Source organism: Scleropages formosus, chromosome 9 (assembly GCF_900964775.1).
Source record: "Scleropages formosus chromosome 9, fSclFor1.1, whole genome shotgun sequence".
NCBI classification, from domain to species: domain Eukaryota; kingdom Metazoa; phylum Chordata; class Actinopteri; order Osteoglossiformes; family Osteoglossidae; genus Scleropages; species Scleropages formosus.
Genome location: NC_041814.1, coordinates 25,999,316 through 26,018,840, shown reverse-complemented (window position 1 = coordinate 26,018,840; position 19,525 = coordinate 25,999,316). Strand labels below are relative to the sequence as shown.

At 45.8% G+C, this 19,525-nt stretch overlaps 1 protein-coding gene across 1 annotated transcript; it reads left to right on the top strand.

Moving 5' to 3' along the window:
* Nucleotides 1-315: 315 nt before the first annotated feature.
* On the top strand, nt 316-19,415 carry LOC108929639 (tyrosine-protein kinase Lyn-like). The gene is made up of 13 exons (XM_018744322.2): nt 316-625; nt 6,209-6,282; nt 8,282-8,339; nt 8,433-8,529; nt 9,291-9,389; nt 9,868-9,971; nt 10,582-10,731; nt 12,387-12,539; nt 14,789-14,971; nt 15,541-15,617; nt 17,269-17,422; nt 17,742-17,873; nt 18,500-19,415. Exons 1-13 carry the CDS (start codon nt 622-624, stop codon nt 18,700-18,702), a joined length of 1,488 nt encoding a protein of 495 aa, XP_018599838.1. The 5' UTR covers nt 316-621; the 3' UTR covers nt 18,703-19,415.
* Nucleotides 19,416-19,525: the final 110 nt, after the last annotated feature.

Here is a 19,525-nt window from a genome sequence, read left to right as displayed (position 1 = left end):
ATATATATAGTATTTGAAAATCATACACATATGTATATTATATTGTATATTATATATAAATACTTTATAACAACAATAACAGTCAGTAATAAATAATAATAACACGTCATGTGTGTTTTTCTGTGCGTCGGTGCACTCTGCCTCTCTCTCTCTCTCTCTCTCTCTCTCACACACACACACACACACACACACACACACACACAGCTCTAACCCCCCAGGGTGTCGCACTCAGTGTGTGTGGGCGGGGGGGGCGCGCACGGAGACAAATGTGAGCGTCCGGCCGCCGGAGACGCGCGCGACAGAACACACCGCGCGGGCTGTGTTAGAACAGAGTAAAACAGTGTAGAACAGTGTACACCAGTCTGTGGGACGTTATGCAAATCGCGTGCCGACCTGCGCGGACGGACGGACGGCCCGGGGTTGAGGAAGCTGCAGTAAAAAGCGGAGTACGGCTGTATGCCGCAGTAAAAGTGCAGTAAAGCGGCTCTGTGTGAAGTTCCTGTTTCTGCGGCGCTCCGCGCGCTGTCCGCTGTGCCCCTGTCCCACACACTCCGGTACCGTCCGAGCCAGGAGGACAGGGACACACACACACTCACACGCACGCGTGGACGTCCGATCATCATGGGTGAGTCACTTGCTTCTCCAACGCGCCACTCACTTTTTACCCTGTTTTTACACCCTCCTCGAAGTCCTCCCGCTTTCCAAACACGCCGGCGTTTTACTCTGTTTTACACCCCTCTGCCTCTCCTCCTCCTCGCCCGTGAGCTTTTACACACTCACTGTGTTTCTTACATTTCTCTCCGCATCAGCTCCCTCTGGCCCCAAGTCCGACTGTATCACAAGGACTCGCGACAGAGAAATACAGTAAAACTCAATGTAATCGGTACATTTGCTCGCGTGCACCGAGCACGTGCCCTTTGACAGGCGCGGCCGCGCGCTCGGAACGTTTCTCCGAGTGTAAAATATGTACAGTATTTCAGTGGGTTGCCCGGTTACTGTAGTGTCTCTTGTTTTTTTACCCAAACACATTTGTTTCACTTTTTGAAACGGACCTCGGTCCCCCAGCCGCGCACGTGGCTGGGCCTTTTTTATTAATTTTTTTCCGTTTTTTTTAATTTTTTTTAGACACAGCTGAGCAGCAGGACTTATGAACACTGCTGGAAAACAAATGAGAAATCTGATTTTATAATTAGATATCTAACGGCTCGCATTCATTTACGTAATGCTTTGTGTAGCTTTACAAGTGTGAAAGACTGAGTAAAATTAATTTACACACTAATAAGAACAATAACTGCTGTGGTTATTATTATCATTGCTTTTATTGGAAGAAAATGAAGAAGGAAGAGGAGGAAATGTAATTAGGAACTGAAATGAATGTCTGCATGTAAAACTTGCTTGCCTGACAAAATAGCATGTTAGGTTCTCTTTTACAGCAGCATCAGTTAATATGGGCCACATATGCAATTGATTGATTCATTGACTGATTCACTGATTGATTCATTGATGGATGCCCTATTTGGTACCTTGCTTTAAACCTCTCTGGAAGCTTCGTCACATAGAGCAGAACGTAGCTGTTAAGGACCTACAAACGTAACATTGCAAGTCACCTTGGACAAATGAGTCAGATAATAATAATAATTTATTATAATTATTATTATTAATAATAATAATGGCTAGTCCAAGTCACAGGGCCAGCCCTGCCACTTAACCTTGAGAAAGGTACTTAATCTGAATGACGTCTGAGGAACTATTCGGCTTTATATCCGGGTGAAACATTATATGTAAAGAATGTGTTTCGTTGAAAAAGTGCGCAGCAATTTGATACTTGGTGTAAAGCGGAATGACTTTGGTATGGATTTCTTCAGGATGTGCCACTTTAGTACAGTAGGGTGTTCAGAACTGTTTCGCTGCTCGGAGAGCGATGAGCTCCAATTTGTGTATTAGTACTGCTCTTGCAACCGAGCTGCAGGCTCCCTTAGGCCCTCAGAGCTGCTGAATCCCTCCCAGCATTGAAGAAGGGTCTCAAACCCATCCCTTCTCTCCAGATCTCCACATAAGCTAGCTATCCCAGCACTGTCTGCCTTGATCAGTCAGTCATGACTCTCATTTCTACATGCGGCCGCTTGACTGATATGTACCAGCAAAGTGGTGACATCAGAGAAGAATTCCATGGGTCAGTAATCATCTCTTTATATCTAAAGCTCTTTGTTAGTTTAATAGTTTAATGCACTCCTGTTTGCACTGAGCTGTACGCAGTTTTGGAGAAAAGTGTCTGCTAACGAATGAATGTCAATACAAATGAAACCTGTAAATATCCGTCTATACAGCAGCGTGAAGATCAGTGGATGCAAACGTCTGGCCGGCGCTGAAGCCGTGAAACTGTGTACAGGCGTGAGCCTCGCGTGTAAATCCAGACTGAAAATTTGAGGGATGCATATATTTTTCCGCTACTTTCCGTTAAAAAAAGCGTCGATCTGAGATGATCAAGTGTCGATCTGATGATGTTTTCATGATCGTGCAGTTAACGCTGCACGGTGCCAGTGAGGTTCTGCAACTGTTCTTCTTGAAGTTGGAACCGCTCCTCGGTAAAGGAATCAAGACTCAGTTCACTTTTGAGGATTTGTGATGAGTGACAGATGGCTGTCTGGAAATTACGACAGACTCTTGGAGTCCTTGACCCCATGCTACTTTCAGATTGGAGAATCTGAAGGTCCTTGTCGGTGACCTTCACTCTAGAGCGTGACCAATGAGACCGTTGCGGGACGTAATTTTTGGGTAGCAAGGTTGGCCATCGCATCGGCCTCGGCACGCAGCACGAGTGTGTGCTTGACTCTAGAAGCTGCGTGCTTGAGCTTCATGAATTTGTCAGCCACATTTCAGACGTCATCCAGATAGTGGTGGACAGAGACACATTGGAACAGACAGACAGGAAATAGAATAGTCGTATACTCTGACTAACTTTTGTGCTTTTTCGCACCCCTGAAGCCACAAGTGATCGCAGCTGTGAACAATGGTTCGAATATAGTTCTGTGGTTTGAGCGTGTGACCATGTGAATTTCCTCAGGTCTTTTTAGCTCTTGACGCTCATTGCCATTGGCCCACTTCGAGCAGCACGTGCAAAAGTGAACTTCCATTTCCAAGGGGGTATCTGCTGTTGGGCTCTTGAAGATGCTTCTTAACCCGAACTGTTCTACTGAGAAACCAGTCATATTATTCGTTCGTAGTCAATTCCATCACCGACAAGTTCTCAGCATCCACCTACCTTATCCATGAAGGGACTCCCAGCAAAGCCTCATTTCCTGCATTTGAACCCCTACCAGAAGCTGAAATCATTCCAGGTTCTGCTCTTTCAAAGAGCTGCTCCCTGCTTTCCTAATCCCAACCTTTCTCCTCCCTTACAGGCCATTTTCCATTAGTAGAAATGTCACTCACATGTATAAATGAGGATATGTTACAAAAAATACATATATATTAAAAAGTCCTCCTCCTAAATGTACCATGTGACTTGAGTAGAGAATTCTCTAGGAGATGGTCTTAGAACCGAACTTTGAACTATTCCTGCAACGAGCTCGTGTTCTTGTATTAGTGCTGCTCTTGCAACTGAGCCAGTAGCGTGTCCATGGTCCCTCAGAGCTGCTGAATCCTTCTCTACATTTCTACATTCAAGAAGGGTCTCGAAACACTCGGGCTCCCGTCGGCTCCATGGTGACACGTGCTTTTGTTTACCTCGACCTCTTTGGAGAAAAGTGTCAGTTGGGTGAATAAATGTAAATGAAAATGTGCCGCTACACCTGGGAAGCGCGACAGGTCACTTTATCTCCATGGGTGTGAGTCATGGAGGGGTAGGGCAGGGTGCCAGCTATATTTTCTCCCATTCCCATGTCCTGCAGTATCCTGCTGTTGACAATGAAATGTTTTGAATGAGGTAAACAAATGAATAACATACAATACGTCATTTGACATGAGACTGAAGGCTAAGCAAATGGCAATGCAAATGTAGCGTCCCTTCGCACCCCATAACCGCGAACAGTGCGCTGAACCAGCTGGTTTCCGTTCCAAATTATCGCGGAGGTGTTTGGGTGAGACGGCGGCTCCGCGCCGCATCGAGCTTCGTGCCGCTGCTCGCCTGCTTTCGGGGTCTCCCGCTCGGGCGCGAGAGGCCCCAGTTTACGGAGGAAATGTGAGCCGTTGTCGGCGCTGGACCCGTCTCTGTAATCTCACCGAAACCCCGCTCCAGTTTCCTGACCGGAACCTGAAGTACACTGACTTGACAGTCGGCATCCCTCGGAAAAAGAACAACAAGCATTATATTGTGTCATTTTCCCGTCCTCACTTAGCGAACAACGGAGGGCCGTTTCTTATGCACTTCTGCAGTTTGTGCATCGACGTTAAATCTTTTTCCTCATGCTCAACGCAGCAGGAAGATTTTTAAAAAAAAAAAAAAAAAAAAAAAAAACTGCCTTGCATAGCAGTTATTTTTTTTAAATCATACTTCCCTTTTCCTTATTCCCTTATTTAATGTCTAGCCCCATGCCATTAGAGTCAATGACAGAGAGGTAAAAGATGCAAAGCACAGTTAATATGTGATATTTTAAACTTAATCACCCTCCGGAGCGATTGCACGAGTAAATCCGCACAGTGCTTTTGTGCCCATCTAATGTTTCTTGTAGAAAATTATTCTTTTTTTTATTTATTTATTTTTTTCAATTCCTGAGCCTTTGAAAACATTGGGGAAAATATTATATTGATAATTACATTTTAAATCAGATGGCGCTGCGGTGGAAGGAGCACTTAATGTGCGTTTGTTGCTTTTAAACCATGTCTTTTGGAGGATAAGCAGAAGCGCTGAACGTTTCCTTTAAGTACCAGTGTGTCAGGAAATAATACCCCGGAGTTTACCATTTCCTCGGGGAAGAAAATATTTGGTGAAACACTGATAATATCAGTCTGCACATTTGCCCAGACGTTCGCCCTGCCGAAGTAAATCATAGTTTGTGAAGGTAACTGGAACTTCCTATGATAGAATAGGTTTTCCTTCTATAAATAGTTTGGATTAGCAAACTAATTTTGTTTGACGGCCTCTGTCTGTTTTATTTCGGAGGGAACATTTCAGGCTTGTTTTTTTTTTTTTATTTTTTTTTTTCTTTTTTGGTCTCTCTTTCTCAGCACAGTTAAATATTGGTGTAGGCAGTTATGGTTTAAGGGGGGTGCGGTGGCACAGCGGGTTTGACTGGGTCCTGCTCTCCGTTGGGTCTGGGGTTCGAGTCCTGCCTGGGGAACCTTGTGATGGACTGGCGTCCTGTCCTGGGTGTGTCCCCCTCCCCCTCCGGCCTTATGCCCTGTGTTGCCAGGTTAGGCTCGGGCTCACTGTGAGCCCACTTGGGACAAGCAGTTTCAGACAGTGTGTGTGCGTGACTTATGGTTTATGGTTAACCAATCAATCGAAACCATGGAGTCATGTGTAACATTTAATGTTAATTTAAAAAAAATACACGGAAAAGGGTGGTATGCCCTCTCCAGGTAAGGGGAGAGTTTTTGCCCCAGGTGGAGGAGTTCAAGTATCCTGGGGTCTTGCTCACGAGTGAGGGAAGAAGGGGGCGTGAGATCGGCCACAGACTGGGAGCAGCAGCAGTAATGCGGTCGCTGTACCGGACCGTAGTGGTGAAGGGGGAGCTGAGCCATAAGGCGAAGCTCTCCATTTACCGGTCGATCTACGTCCCTACCCTCACCTATGGTCATCAACTCTGGGTGATGACCGAAAGAATAAGATCGCAGATATAAGCGGCCGAAATGAGTTTTCTCCGCAGGGTGCTGGGACTCGCTCTCCGTGACAGGGTGAGGAGTTCGGACATCCGGGAGGAGCTGAGAGTAGAGCCACTACTCCTTCACATTGAGAGGAGCCAGTTGGGGTGGTTCGGGCATCTGATAAGGATGCCCCCTGGGCGCCTCCCTTCGGAGGTATACCGGGCACGGCCAACTGGGACGAGGCCCCGAGGTCGGCCCAGGACCCGCTGGAGGGATTACATCTCGCAGTTGGCCTGGGAACGGCTGGGGATCCCCCAGGTTGAGCTGGAGGAAGTTGCGAGGGACAGGGGCAGCTGGGCCTCTCTGCTCTCCCTGCTGCCACCGCGACCCTTTTAGGACAAGCGGGACAGAAGATGGATGAAAAAAGTAATACAGCTGGAAACAAATTTTTTTCTTCCAACAGGGAACATGGGATGTCGAAAATCCAAGCTGGCTGACGGCAGCAAGGAAGCCGGGGGAGATGCGAAGAAAAATCAGGTAGTAAATGTAGACCATAATATGCAGTCTTTCAAAGTGAGCAAATATTACACATTTAACTTGGTGGGAAAAACAGGTTACAACACACCACATAAGACTTGTGGCTGTAATTTCTGCGCAAAAGGCAGCTATTTAATGCCTAAGAACTGAAGGGAGGTGAATACTTTTCAAAGTTGGATTTTCCAGTTTTGTATTTGGAGTGTACTTTTGTAGTAAAAATGGTTATGGACCGTATAAATGTTAACTGTGTTTGGTTTTACCACATGTTTACATCTATTCATCTATCAGACGTTTTTCCCCAAAGCCACTTACAAGCCATCTACTAGTATTTACCCATTTATACGGCTGGGTAATTTTACTGGAGTAATTTTTAGGGTAAGCACCTTGCTCAAGGGTACTACAGCAAGAGGAGAGATTCGAACTTGCAACTTTTATCAAAGGCAGCAGCTTTAACCACTACACTGTCCCACTAAACTGCCCCATACAAAATAAATCCACTTTTAATGCACTTTTGATTATAACATTTATTCATTTATCAGACGCTTTTCTCCAAAGCCACTTCCAATGAACTCTGTGTAGTGTTATCAGCCCACACACCTTATTCACCGTGGTGATTTACGCTGCTAGATACACTACTTACACTGGGTCACTCAACCATACATCAGTGAAACACTCTCTCTGTCACTGACACACTATGGGCAAACCTGAACAGCATGTCTATGGAGTGTGGGAGGAAACCAGAGCACCCGGAGGAAACCCACACAGACATGGGGAGAACATACAAGCTCCTCACACACTGAAGGGGGTCGAACCCACATCCTCTCACACCCCCCAGATGCTGTAAGACAGCAGTGCTACTCGCTGTGCCACCGTGCCGCCTACAGTAACACAGTACATAGTGGTAGCAGCATGGGCTGGGGGTGTACTTCGTACACCCACGGTACGTGCCCAGATCCGACTTCCAGGAAGCCGCACACTGTAGTGAGCAATGAGTTGCACTGGTGTGAGTGCAAGTCAGTAGCCAGAATTACTGAAATATGGTTATGTCATATTAATTCGTCACTTCCCATTTAGGGTCGTTGGTACGTGCAGGGAAACGACTGATGTAATTACACGGTGAAAATAACTCAACACGTGAACCTGAACTACGCTGCTTCATGTCGCATCACCCTACACTTTGATTTTTGACTTTTCACCATTTCCATATAGTGTAAAATTACAGTCCACTATGTGTCATACGAATAAACCATTAATGCTTCCATGATTATTGAGTGTCTGCACAGTTAGTGAGTCTTATTGTTTGTAGAAGTACATTTTTCCCCACTTAATTTGAATGGAGGCTAGAGGTGCCATGAAAGCAAAGTTCATACAATATTGGGACAGCGAACATACGTATCCGATAACTGTAAATAATTACCATGTGTTTACCTTGTTCCATTCAGGTTCGAAGAGCAATACTTTTAAAATCAATATCGTTCCTTTATTACCTATACCCCAGTTACTTTTTTTCGATATATACTGTATTCACAACATCCATGAACTGGATTATGAAACCACTTGTGGTCGGTCAGTGTCATGTTTTCGGATAAAAATTGTAGGTTAGATTTGGTAAAAAGAGTGAGATCGCCATTAAGTGATTATTGGTTATTTTTCAGACAATATGAGGTTCTTTGGCATCTCAATGATGAGACACAGTAAAGCTTAAAAAGAGGTTTTTTTTTTTTTTTTTTTTTTTTTTTTTTTCCCCCTGTTTATTTCTATTTCCTTCAGAATTTCATCTTGTTATTCATAAGAGATATAATAACTAATAAGAAAAGGAAAAGAATGCAAAGATATGATGAATAATACGGTGAAGGCTAGTAAATATTAAAGTAAAATAGTAAAAAGTGAGCGCGCTCCAGCAAGACCTTCATTGTTCTCCATAAATATTATGAGGGAAACGGAGCAGAGAAGCGAATTTTGCATCATCTTGATTCATTTCACTTTTACTTTTCCCCAGAAAAACGCTGTTCACGATGGCCCTCTGCTCCCGGGTCAGATGCTCCAGAAGATGGAAGGTACGTCTCCTGAGATGAGCTGCACGAGTGGGCACAGCTCACGTCCTTGTACGGGGACGGGAGTAAAACACGGTAACTCTTCTTCGTCCACAGAGCGCGGTAAAATAGTGGTGGCCCTGTACCCCTACGAAGCCATACACCCTGACGACCTGGCGTTTAAGAAGGGCGAAAGGCTAAAAATTCTCGAGGAGTGAGTATTTCTCTGACTTTCCTGTGTGAAACGGGGACGATGCCGTCTCTCTCGCGCCCTCCGACGCGGTCCGCTAAGAGTACGACCGCGGCAAAGTTTGCTCGCTACTCCGTGGATCGCGAAAACGTGCTCCCAAATGTTGAAGCGCAGTCCGTTTTGTCCTTATAACCCCTTTGTACAGCTGAATAAGCCTCATTCCATCGGGGTTTGAGTCCATTTCTCAAGGGTGCGACGGGAGCGACTTAAACGCGCAGCGTACTTTTCAGTTTCCGCAATTTATTTGGCGCCGCGTCCAGTCGATAAGTTTCGAGACTGGCTGCTGCGGCGCGTGCGAGCCTGCGCTTGAGCCTCCCACGTATTGCTGCTGTTATTCACCCGCTCCTGATAACGTTTACTCGTCTCGCAGACGCTTCTCTTCAATGCCGCCTACGGTGTGAAGCCGCTTCCAATGATTTAGCTATTTATACGGCCGGGTAACTTTTACTGGGGCCCATTAGGGTTTGTACCGTGCTCGGGGTCAGCACAGCGGGAGAAGGGATTGGGACCTGGGACCTTTGAGTGGACGGCAGTAGCCGTAACCACTACATTGCCTGCCTCCAATACATACATACATATATAATTTTTTATTTATTTATTTATTTATTTATGCATGAATGCGATTTAGTTGATACTTTCTAGGATTTTAACCTGCAACATAGACCACTTGCGGCGTCACTGCTCCGCTTACACGTCTGTTTTGTTCTTCTTCTGCTGGCCTTCAGGAAGGGGGAGTGGTGGAAAGCAAAATCACTGACTTCCAAGAAAGAGGGTTACATCCCCTTCAATTATGTGGCCGAAGCAGACACCATGGAAATGGAGCCGTAAGTTTTTTTTTTTCTTCTTTCTTCATTTTTTACCCCCAGGTTACAATGTTAGGTTAGTGCACTAAACTACGTGACCCACTTACACAGCCGGGAAATTATCGCTGTTTTAGTTCAGAGTAAATACCTCCGGTACTCCTTCATGGGGACAGTTGCAGAAGCGGGGATTTGAACCTGTGTCTTTTGAGTGGCGACGGCTGTAACCGTTACACTGCCTGCTCTTTAATGGCCAAGATAATCTTTGCTGCCATTTTACCCTTACTCACTTTTCATTGAATAAAGAATACGTTGACCACCAGTTATCGAATATGCTGTATTGACCATTGACCAAGTTACGGGGTTCCTCGGCCAGAGAAAGCCATGGCATGGGGGGGGCACAAGAAAACTTCGGAAAACGTGTTTAGGTAAACAGGGATGACAAAAATGCCAACTCATCCCCCTCGCCGTGTTTTTCAAACGGCTTCCTGTCCCGTTACAGGTGGTTCTTTAAAGACATCTCCAGGAAAGATGCTGAGAGGCAGCTGCTGGCGCCTGCGAACAAGCCGGGCTCCTTCCTCATTCGGGAGAGCGAGACGTCGAAAGGTGCGAAGGCCTCTCGTGACCTTCAGCTCTCCCCCCCCCTCGCTCCCGACAGCCGCTCGGCTCACGTGTGACATTTTGACGTGCTTTCATAAATATAATAAGCACTCGGTGGGTTTTTCAGTCGGCTCTTGACCGTCTCCGAAAACCTACGGTGGCACGTGCGCTGCAGAAGCTTCAGAGTTCGAGATCGAGACGGTCTGATGTGCTCCTATTGAAACCATTAAAGGGATGTTCTTCTAGTGTGATTACTGAGAAGAACAAATCTAGATATTAGCGCAAGTATTAATGCACCTTCTTGTTAAAAGCCTTGAGAGTGCACTCTTCCCGCCTGTATGTTGCTGCAACCCACTGCTGCTCATATATCTAATAATAATAAAAAAAAAAAAACCCTATTATAAGGTGTACAGTTTTGCACGGGGGAGGTAAAATGCTGCAACAAAGTACATTTCTGGAGATTTTAGTGTAAAAGTGGGTTTTATTGGTGTTACCTGATGGGGAAAGGGGCCCGTTTCATGTCGGAGGGTCCTTGAGCTGCACTGAACAACCTGGACGTGGGGATTGGACCTCAGATGGTTCCACCGCTGACTGATGTGTGGTTGTTCCTCACCAGGCAGTTACTCGCTCTCGATCCGAGACTCGGACAGCACGGGGACAGACGCCGTCAAGCACTACAAGGTCCGAACCCTGGACAACGGCGGCTACTACGTCTCGCCCAAGATCACCTTCACTGACTTGACCAGCATGGTGAAGCACTATCAGAGTAAGTCTCATTACCGCGGTGTAAGAGAGGACTTCGCCGCTGCTCCCAGGAGATGCGGAGTCTGCGGTTTCTCATCGTGTTGACAGCTTCAGCTCCCGACTGACTGAATTTTATCACACGACTGAACGCGGAGAAGCCGAAAGACCCGCATACGCTGCGGTACACACACACACACATACACACACAGAGGACTGACCATCCCTCTGCGTCCTCTTCAACACTTCCACACATTTTTTCCATTAGGGCATTAATTCCTCAGTTCGCATTATGGAAACTTCATATAGGAGGTCCTCATCATATGACCAGGTCTCGTTCTAACAACCCCGTCATGAGTCAGAAATCCCCTTTTGTGAACCGCAGTCATGTTTAAACAATTAAAATGCATGAGTTCTGCATTAAATAACAGGGCTTTGTTATTTATTCATCAATCATACATTACTCATGATAAACTAATACTAATATGGAATAATTCTATAAATATGATAGGGTCGCATTTTTCGTGCGGCACTTTTTTTTTTTCCCCCCCCGCTTTCATTTTTAAATCTGTTGTCTCCCACTTTTTTTTTTTTTAATCACCACCAGACCTTTGCCCTCTAGCCATTTTAAATAAAAGGTAACTTGAAGGGAATCGCAAGCAAAAAAGTTCCGTAAGTAAAACACAGTCGCTGCCAGACACCTAAATAACGAGACCCAAAGAAAAACAAAAAATGTGGCCAGCTGATGGTGCGTCGTCATTAGGTGTCATTAGACTAATTATTGAGACTCGGAAATAATATTATAAGGTCAATGGCGCACCTTTGTAAGTCTGGATGGTCGTAAGTCGAGGATCACTTGTACTGTGACATCCTCGACTGAGAATCATCCGATTATGGGGATTCTTCTCCACAGTGACTTACAGTGGTAAGTTACCTACAGCGATTTACCCATTTAAGCAGCTGGGTTAACTTTCACTGTACCTTGCTCAAGGGTATAACTGCAGCGGACAGGATTTGAAGGCAGCGGCTCTCGCCGTAATACTCATCGGCTCCCTCCAAGATTCCGATGATGCACTGATGATTTTTATTTTCTAACAGTGGTTTAACCCAAGCAGGACATGATGACTCAAAATGAAAACATGTTTACTGGACCCACAGCTGCCAAGAAGAAATGCAGTGCTGCTTGAAAGTATTCGAACCCCGCGGGGATGCTCATTATTCTTGTATTAAAAATTATAACAAACTTATACAAGCTTAATAATACATTTTGAAATAAACTTGTAAAATTAATAAATGTCTGATTTACACAGCTGATCTCACTTACATACTTGGTACAAACAATACAACTTGGGTTCACTTCTTTTACACCTGCATTACTTCCCTGTTTCTACTACAGACATGATTTCCACTAAAGTAACATACGGAATGGGTCGTTACGCACCTGTTATGTCTCACGAGAAACATTGATTGTAATGAAATACCCATTTTGTGGTAAAACTAAACGACGCAAAGGCTTCACATACTTCGAAGCAGCACTGTATGTCTTACACCGAGTAATTGTTGCTGAGTGCAAGGAGCCTAGACTTGGTCCGACTAGGCATGAAAAGACACCCCGTGGCAACCCGGTGAAACTGTGTGTGTGTGTGTGTGTGTGTGTGTGTGTGTGTGTGTGTCGTGCAGAGCAGGCCGACGGCCTCTGTCGGAAGCTGGAGAAGCCGTGCGCGAAGCCCAAAGCCCAGCAGCCGTGGGGCAAAGATGCCTGGGAGATCTCCAAAGAGTCCATCAAGATGGTGAAGAAGCTGGGAGCGGGCCAGTTCGGGGAGGTGTGGATGGGTGAGAGAGCGCCCGCCGGCCGTGCGCGAGGAGAACGAGCGACGCGCTCGGAGGTCACGCCCCTTACAGTGTCTCGTATCGGGGGGGGGGGGAGGGAGAGGGAGAAACCAGTAGATTTAATCGAGCCCAGTTAACCGCTCCACAAGTGCAAAAGAGGAATTGATTAGAGTTTAACCTCGGCGACTTCCAGTTAGCGCTGGTACAGTAAGAGGCGTTTGTGGTAATGTGTCCGTTCACACTGCATTACTCACCAGCAGCTTGCCATTTTCTCTCTCTCTCTCTCTCTCTCTCTCTCTCTCTCTCTCTCTCTCTCTCTCTCTCTCTCACACACACACACATTATTATGTACTGTTATTACATTTCCATTATTCATTTAGCGGGCACTTTCCTCCCTTGAGAAAACCTACAATGACAACCTGCCTATAATCCTTGAACCACTTACAGAGCTGGGTAATTTTTACTGCGCAGTTTGGGGAAAGCCCCTTGCTGAAGGGTATTATTGCAGCAATTATTAGAGCCCTTATTTTTCTGACACTTTTGTCCAAGGTGACTTGGTGCTGCTTTTGTGCGCGCAGCTACTCGCCGCGATTTACCTGTTCGGACGGGGTCGTTTTTACCGTGTCGGTGCAGGGCGAACGCGTCGATGAGGGGTACGACAGCGTTCGGTGGGGTTCGAAGCCGTGTCTTTGGATTACAAGGGGCTCCAACCACTGCCCCACAACCCACCCCGGCAGTGTCCGGCCCCCCTACAGGTCACGTTTAAAGGAGCCCTAAGTCGGGCGGAAAGTCTTGCATGAGCAGAGTGAAAGGGTCAGCGCCACCCCCGCCCCCCCGATTCCCATTTCCCTCCCACCGCACCCGTTTTTCGGGAGTTTCCCAGGGCGTATCGCACACCACACGCTCATATAACGCACGTAGTTCACGGTTCTGCTAACGCGTTGCGCCAAACGGCAGCAACAGCGACCCGACGCGCTCCGCGGGGGGTTTACGCTCGTGTCGCAGTCTCCAGGAAGCAGGTCCGTGTCGCGCTGGCCGCTTCAAGATGTTTCCCTTTGTTTACTGGGCCCCCGCTGGGCGCGAACGGCTCCAGGAAGCGGCTGAGAAACCTCTGCCACGCTCCTGTGACCGTCCGCGGCGCCTCGCCAGCGCTTCTTTTTCCCGCTAATTGTACACAAAATAATTTCTTAAAGAGTGACACTTCGTTCTCCGCAGAGGCCTCATTATGAATTGTTTGTATTAATATCCTGCGCTGTTGGCTTCGCCCTGCCGGAGCTTCGGCACAGTTACGGCGATTTACCGTTTCGTTTCCCTCGGCGAGCGTTTGGAGCCGAACGCGTCTTTAGCAGTAGCTCACTTTGCTAATGAAAACAGTTTGTTTTGTTGTGCTTTTACGCCTCCTTTAAGGGCTGCGGTGCGTGTTCGTGACGCTCAAGTAGCAGCTGTTGCCAAAGCGTGCGCTTGGTGACCGAACGCGAGAGGCACGGCTGCTCTGCGGCTCGGCCGCTTCACCGCTTCCTGTTTCGGGGTCACTCCGTCAGAACGACGGCACGTTCCCCTCGGCCGTCGGGGTTCGACCGGCGAAGGCCGCCCGCGAGAGCCCTTTCCGCCTCGAGTTCTGGAGCTCGGCGCTCGGCTCGCCTGGCTAATTTCACCGCGTTTTGCCGTGAACGCAAGTGAAGAGCTAAATTACAACGATTGCACACTAAGTTATAATTAGAAGTAAATGACTGGATTCTAACTTTAAGGTCTAAGGAAGTGTAAACTGCTTCTGAAAAAAGTGTGATATAAATAGTGGCGTCGTGTAATAATTGTAGCAGCGGGTTTTGGATTTACACGCAGGTTCGAATTCAGCTCAACGTGTATGAAGTTTGTTCTCCCCGTCTAATGTGGGCTCACACCAGGTGCTCTGGTTTCCTCACACAGTCCAAAGACATGTTTTTCAGTTGAGTTGGTGACTGAAAATTGCATGTAGTGTGTGCTCGGGCATGTGGTGAACTGGTACCCTGCCTCATACCTTCTGCTTTTGGGATAGGCTCTAGACCACCAGGACTCTGCACTGGACAAGCAATTATCGGCGGCGGATGATATAATGACAATAATAATAACAGCTTTAAAAAAAAAAAAAAAAAAAAGGTCTGTTAGGGTCAGTATTTGAGTGTCGTTCTATTTGTACACGCGTGTGGTTAGCTGGATTAGTGATGCGTGTCAGTGACACTCACCCCCCCCTCCCCCATCGACATCCTTTTCAGCGTTCTACAACAACACTACAAAGGTGGCGGTGAAGACCCTGAAGCCGGGCACCATGTCGCCGGAGGCCTTCCTGGAGGAGGCCAACCTGATGAAGACCCTGCAGCACGATCGACTGGTGCGACTCTACGCCGTGGTCACCAAGACCGAGCCCATCTACATCATCACCGAGTTCATGGCCAATGGTAAAGCGAGCCCACATCCTCCAGGCGCTCACCTCGTCCACTTCTCCAACTGTGACAAGCGCAGTTCTCACAACTAATCAGTCGTTGATCACATTTCACAGAATATGTATGACGTTTGTCACATTTACATTAAATCATTTAGCTGAGACATTTCTTGTAAGTGACTGTGTTAAGCTACTTACAATTATTTACCCATTTATACAAAGGGGTCATTTTTACTGGAGCAATGTAGGGTAAGTACCTTGGGTACTACAACGGTAGCTGTATTCGAACCAGCAACCTTCAGAGCCAAAAGCAGCAGCTCTAACCACTGCACTCTCGACTGCCCCCATGCATGAAATGTATATGTATGAAATGTATATGTATTTTACAACGGGTATATGTGCAAAATTATATGTATATGTGTTATATGTAGAAAGACTTCTATGTACAACATAGCAATATTATATGATTCCTATACCAACAGCATTACATCAAATCGAAATGTATTTACTATTTGTTTTATTTATGACGTGAAAAGCTTTTTTGTAATAACCACAAATGCCTTTATTCTGCTCTGTCACCTCCAGGTAGCTTGTTGGACTTCCTGAAGAGCGAAGCTGGGCGAAAACAGCAGCTACCCAAACTCATCGATTTTTCCGCCCAGGTAGCTTGTTGTCTGCTTTCCTCCGAAATCGGGGCGAACGCCTCTTTCACAACATCCCGCATTCAGAGATAAGCAGTGAGGTCATTTTTTTTTCCAGACTAAACTAGAAAAGGAACCTTGGTTGCACAAGAGCGTTCCTTGGTAATGTGTGGTTGAGCTCTTCGCACCACCTTAAGGGGCACTCTGGTTTCCTCATCTTTTCACTGTGTGGATTAAATATTAAGTCAACTTGAAATTGCCATTTATCCAATACAGTAGCTAAGAGTCTTGATACAATGCACATTCCGAAAATGATATATTTGCTATCCACTTTTAACGATGAACGTAAACGGGCCGCATGAACACGGCGAAGAGCGAGAGGTGAATAACGAGATTTGAACCCCTTTCCCAGCAAGTTGAGCTGATGCGGTCGAAATGGCGTGTTGAAATACGGAGAATCGCGCTTCCTTGATCTGAGAGCGAAAGAGGATCTACGGTTTGGCAGAGAAGTGAAACCACGCCCTTGGGCTGTGCTGGGAGTCGGCACAGCTGCGGTCACTCGCGTGTGTGGTGCTATGATGACAAGACCACGAGAGATGGAGACCGGTGCTCTAATTGGCATTCAGATGTTACTCAGAGCATTTAGTTTTTCGAGCCCTACCCGTGTTGATACCCTCATATATGCTGCTTTCTCTGTGCTTTTTATAAATGTAATGCAATGCCTACAACTGCTTGTCCCGAGCGGGGTCACGGGAAGCCGGAGACTAACCGGCAACACGGGGCGCAAGGGGAGGGGAGACACCTAGGATGGGACGCTAGTCCATCACAAGACACCCCAAGCAGGGTTCAAACCCCAGAACCCGCTGCGCCACCACGCCCCCCTTCAAGAATGGTACTTAATTTCATCAATATCCTCTTATATCAGTTTATGTACAGTAGGTATGCTGTGCAAATAAATAATGGCAGTATAGCAAATGAAATGACTGGGAAGAAAAATGGAAAAAAAAAAATGTGTTCTCCCCACAAAATCTTATTTCATGCAGATCATTAGTCAATTAATCCCAAAGACGTCTGCAATGTTTGTCATCTTGTTACTGATCACCATTCTCAGAAGCACCAGATACAAGCTGTAAGCACTGGGGAAGGGAGTTGAAGTAAGGTGGCCTTTTTTTCTTTCTTTTTATTGCCTGAACAGCAAGACTGGGCCTCAGGCAACAACAATTATAGATATATAATTATATATGAAAATGGGAGAGATCCACTACCATTGTCCACAAAGTCCGTAGTGTCCTAGTCATTTCACTCAAACTCATAGCCTGTTAGGTTGCATGTTGCTGACCTCTATCAGCTGAACATGAAAATAACAACAAAATTTGGGGGGTGGGGAAGATGCAGTGAAAATAAACAAACCAGAAAATGTTTCTGTCTTCAAAAAGCAACAAGATTGGGGGGGGCGTATAACATGCAGTTAAAAATAGACAAACCGGAAATGTTTGTGTCTTCAAAAGCCACAAAATTTGGGAAGAAAGAACGATAAAATGCAGTTAAAAATAAACCAGATAACAGCAAAAGCTGTTACTGCACAGAGTCTGTGTGTCTACCACGGTATTCAGAGACGATTTTTGTGCAGCTGCTGATGTGGATCGTACTGAGGGTGGCGCTGTGTTTGCAGATTGCCGAGGGCATGGCCTACATCGAGAAGAAGAACTACATCCACAGGGACCTGAGAGCCGCCAACGTCCTGGTGTCCGAGAGCCTCCTGTGCAAAATCGCCGATTTCGGCCTAGCGAGAGTCATTGAGGATGACCAGTACACCGCCAGGGAAGGTGAGCTCTCAGCCTGGACACTTATTTGGAAGTGTCAGCAAGGCCTAAGAACCATTCTTTCTTTAGTACGTGCACCATTTGTTCAAAAAAGGGTCCAAAGAATATTTTTTCTTCAATTAATAGGCTTAATATTTTGTTTTGATCTTCTACTGTAGCTGCACTTCAACAGTAATACTATGGATGCGATAAAGCGAAACGCTAGATGAAAAATCACGAGCGAAACTCATTCCACATCACAAAGTTTGTCACAGTAAAAGGCTGTCCAGTTGCAGTTAAGTTCATCCTGCATAAATAACTGTAAATCCCTCTTCTGTTATAGGAGCCAAGTTCCCCATCAAGTGGACTGCCCCAGAGGCCATTAACTACGGGTTGTTCACCATCAAATCAGACATGTGGTCTTTTGGGATCCTTCTCTATGAAATTGTTACTTATGGGAAAATTCCATATCCAGGTGAGACAACCAGGGGTGTGAGTCCTAGAAGCTGATCATTTATTCTGGTGCTGATAATATTAGGAATGAGAATGTATCCAGGAGGAATGTAAGGGCTTCCTATATATGGATTTAGTGACATCTAGTGGTTAATACGAGTAGTGTTGCTTCTTATTCCACATATGACCAAGTTGTAGTGTTATTACATTTACTGATTTAGCTGATGCTTTTCTCTTTGCTTAACAGTGTTAATGTTTACAATTATTTACCCATTTATACAGCTGGGTAATTTTACTGGAGGAATTTAGGGTAAGTACCTTGCTCAAGGGTATTACAGTTGGAGATGAGATTTGACCCTGTGACCTTTGGGTTCAAAGGCAGCAGCTCTAACCACTACACTACCAGCTGCCCCAGTTATTTACTACTTTATAGACATTCAAACCCTTACATGGGGTTTGTGTTCGTATCTCAGCTGACCCCATGAAAAACACCCTTCAGTGTAAATGGGTAAATCATCATTCAGTCAATTATCTAACGTTGTATGCCAGCTTGGACAAGAGCACAGGGTAAATAAAGGTTAATCACAAAACAGGGTGCCTATGCCAGGCACAGGAGGAGGTTATTAACTGAACATTTATTTTGTGCAGGAATGTCCAACGGCGAGGTCATGACAAGCGTCCAGCGGGGTTACCGGATGCCCATTCCAGAGAGCTGTCCCCCTGAACTCTACGACATCATGCTCACATGCTGGAAGACCAAACCAGAGGATAGGCCCACCTTCGACTACATCCAGAGTGTGGTGGATGACTTCTACACAGCCACAGAAGGACAGTACCAGCAGCAGCCTTAGAGGTGGTGCTCCTGCTCTGGGACCCATCTCACTTTTACACACTGGATAATGTTGCAAAGACACTTTGTTACCAGGCAGTAGCACTGAGGAAAAAATTTTTTCAAGCAAATATGAACCTTCTATTTTTCCCCCCCCTCTTTTTTTTTTTATAAGCCGGAAGATGCAAAACAAAACCAGGGCTGTGTATTTAACCTATGACTTGCAAATGTCTGGTCAAGCAAGCTGAACTTATTTCCCCGCTGCTGCAGTAAATGTTGTTTAGGCACAAGGATCGTCTTTCATCGTCCCGATACGAAGGGGAACATGTAAATTCTCGGACGAAACCACCTCCGCTTTACATACAAGAAGTCATGGAAACGGGAACCAGTGTTGGATGTACAGCATATGGAAGAAAAACATGTTGATTACATTCAAGCATTTTCAGCAGATATTATGATCTCACAGACATGATTTTACCAGAGAAGGGCTTTGCCACATTAATGAGGACTTGACCTATACTTCCTGTTCCATACAAGGGCAGCAATTTAGTCCTTCAGCTTTTTTCTACCAGCCTCTACCAAAGGGTTGTAAATTCCTGTTTGTTAACCAACTTATAAATTATATTTTGTATATGTGATTCTTTAAAATGAGCTGTGTGCAATAGATGTACAAATTTAAGGTAGCAGGGTTTTCTAAGTAAAGACTTTAAACCAGTTATGACTTTTTTTCCCCCCCCTCCGTGCTTTGATTTAAAAGCAAAGTTTAAACTTTGCCCCTTTATGCAGGTGGATATTCCCCCCCTTGCTCACTGATATACCAGTACTTTAAGCATGAGGGTAGAAAG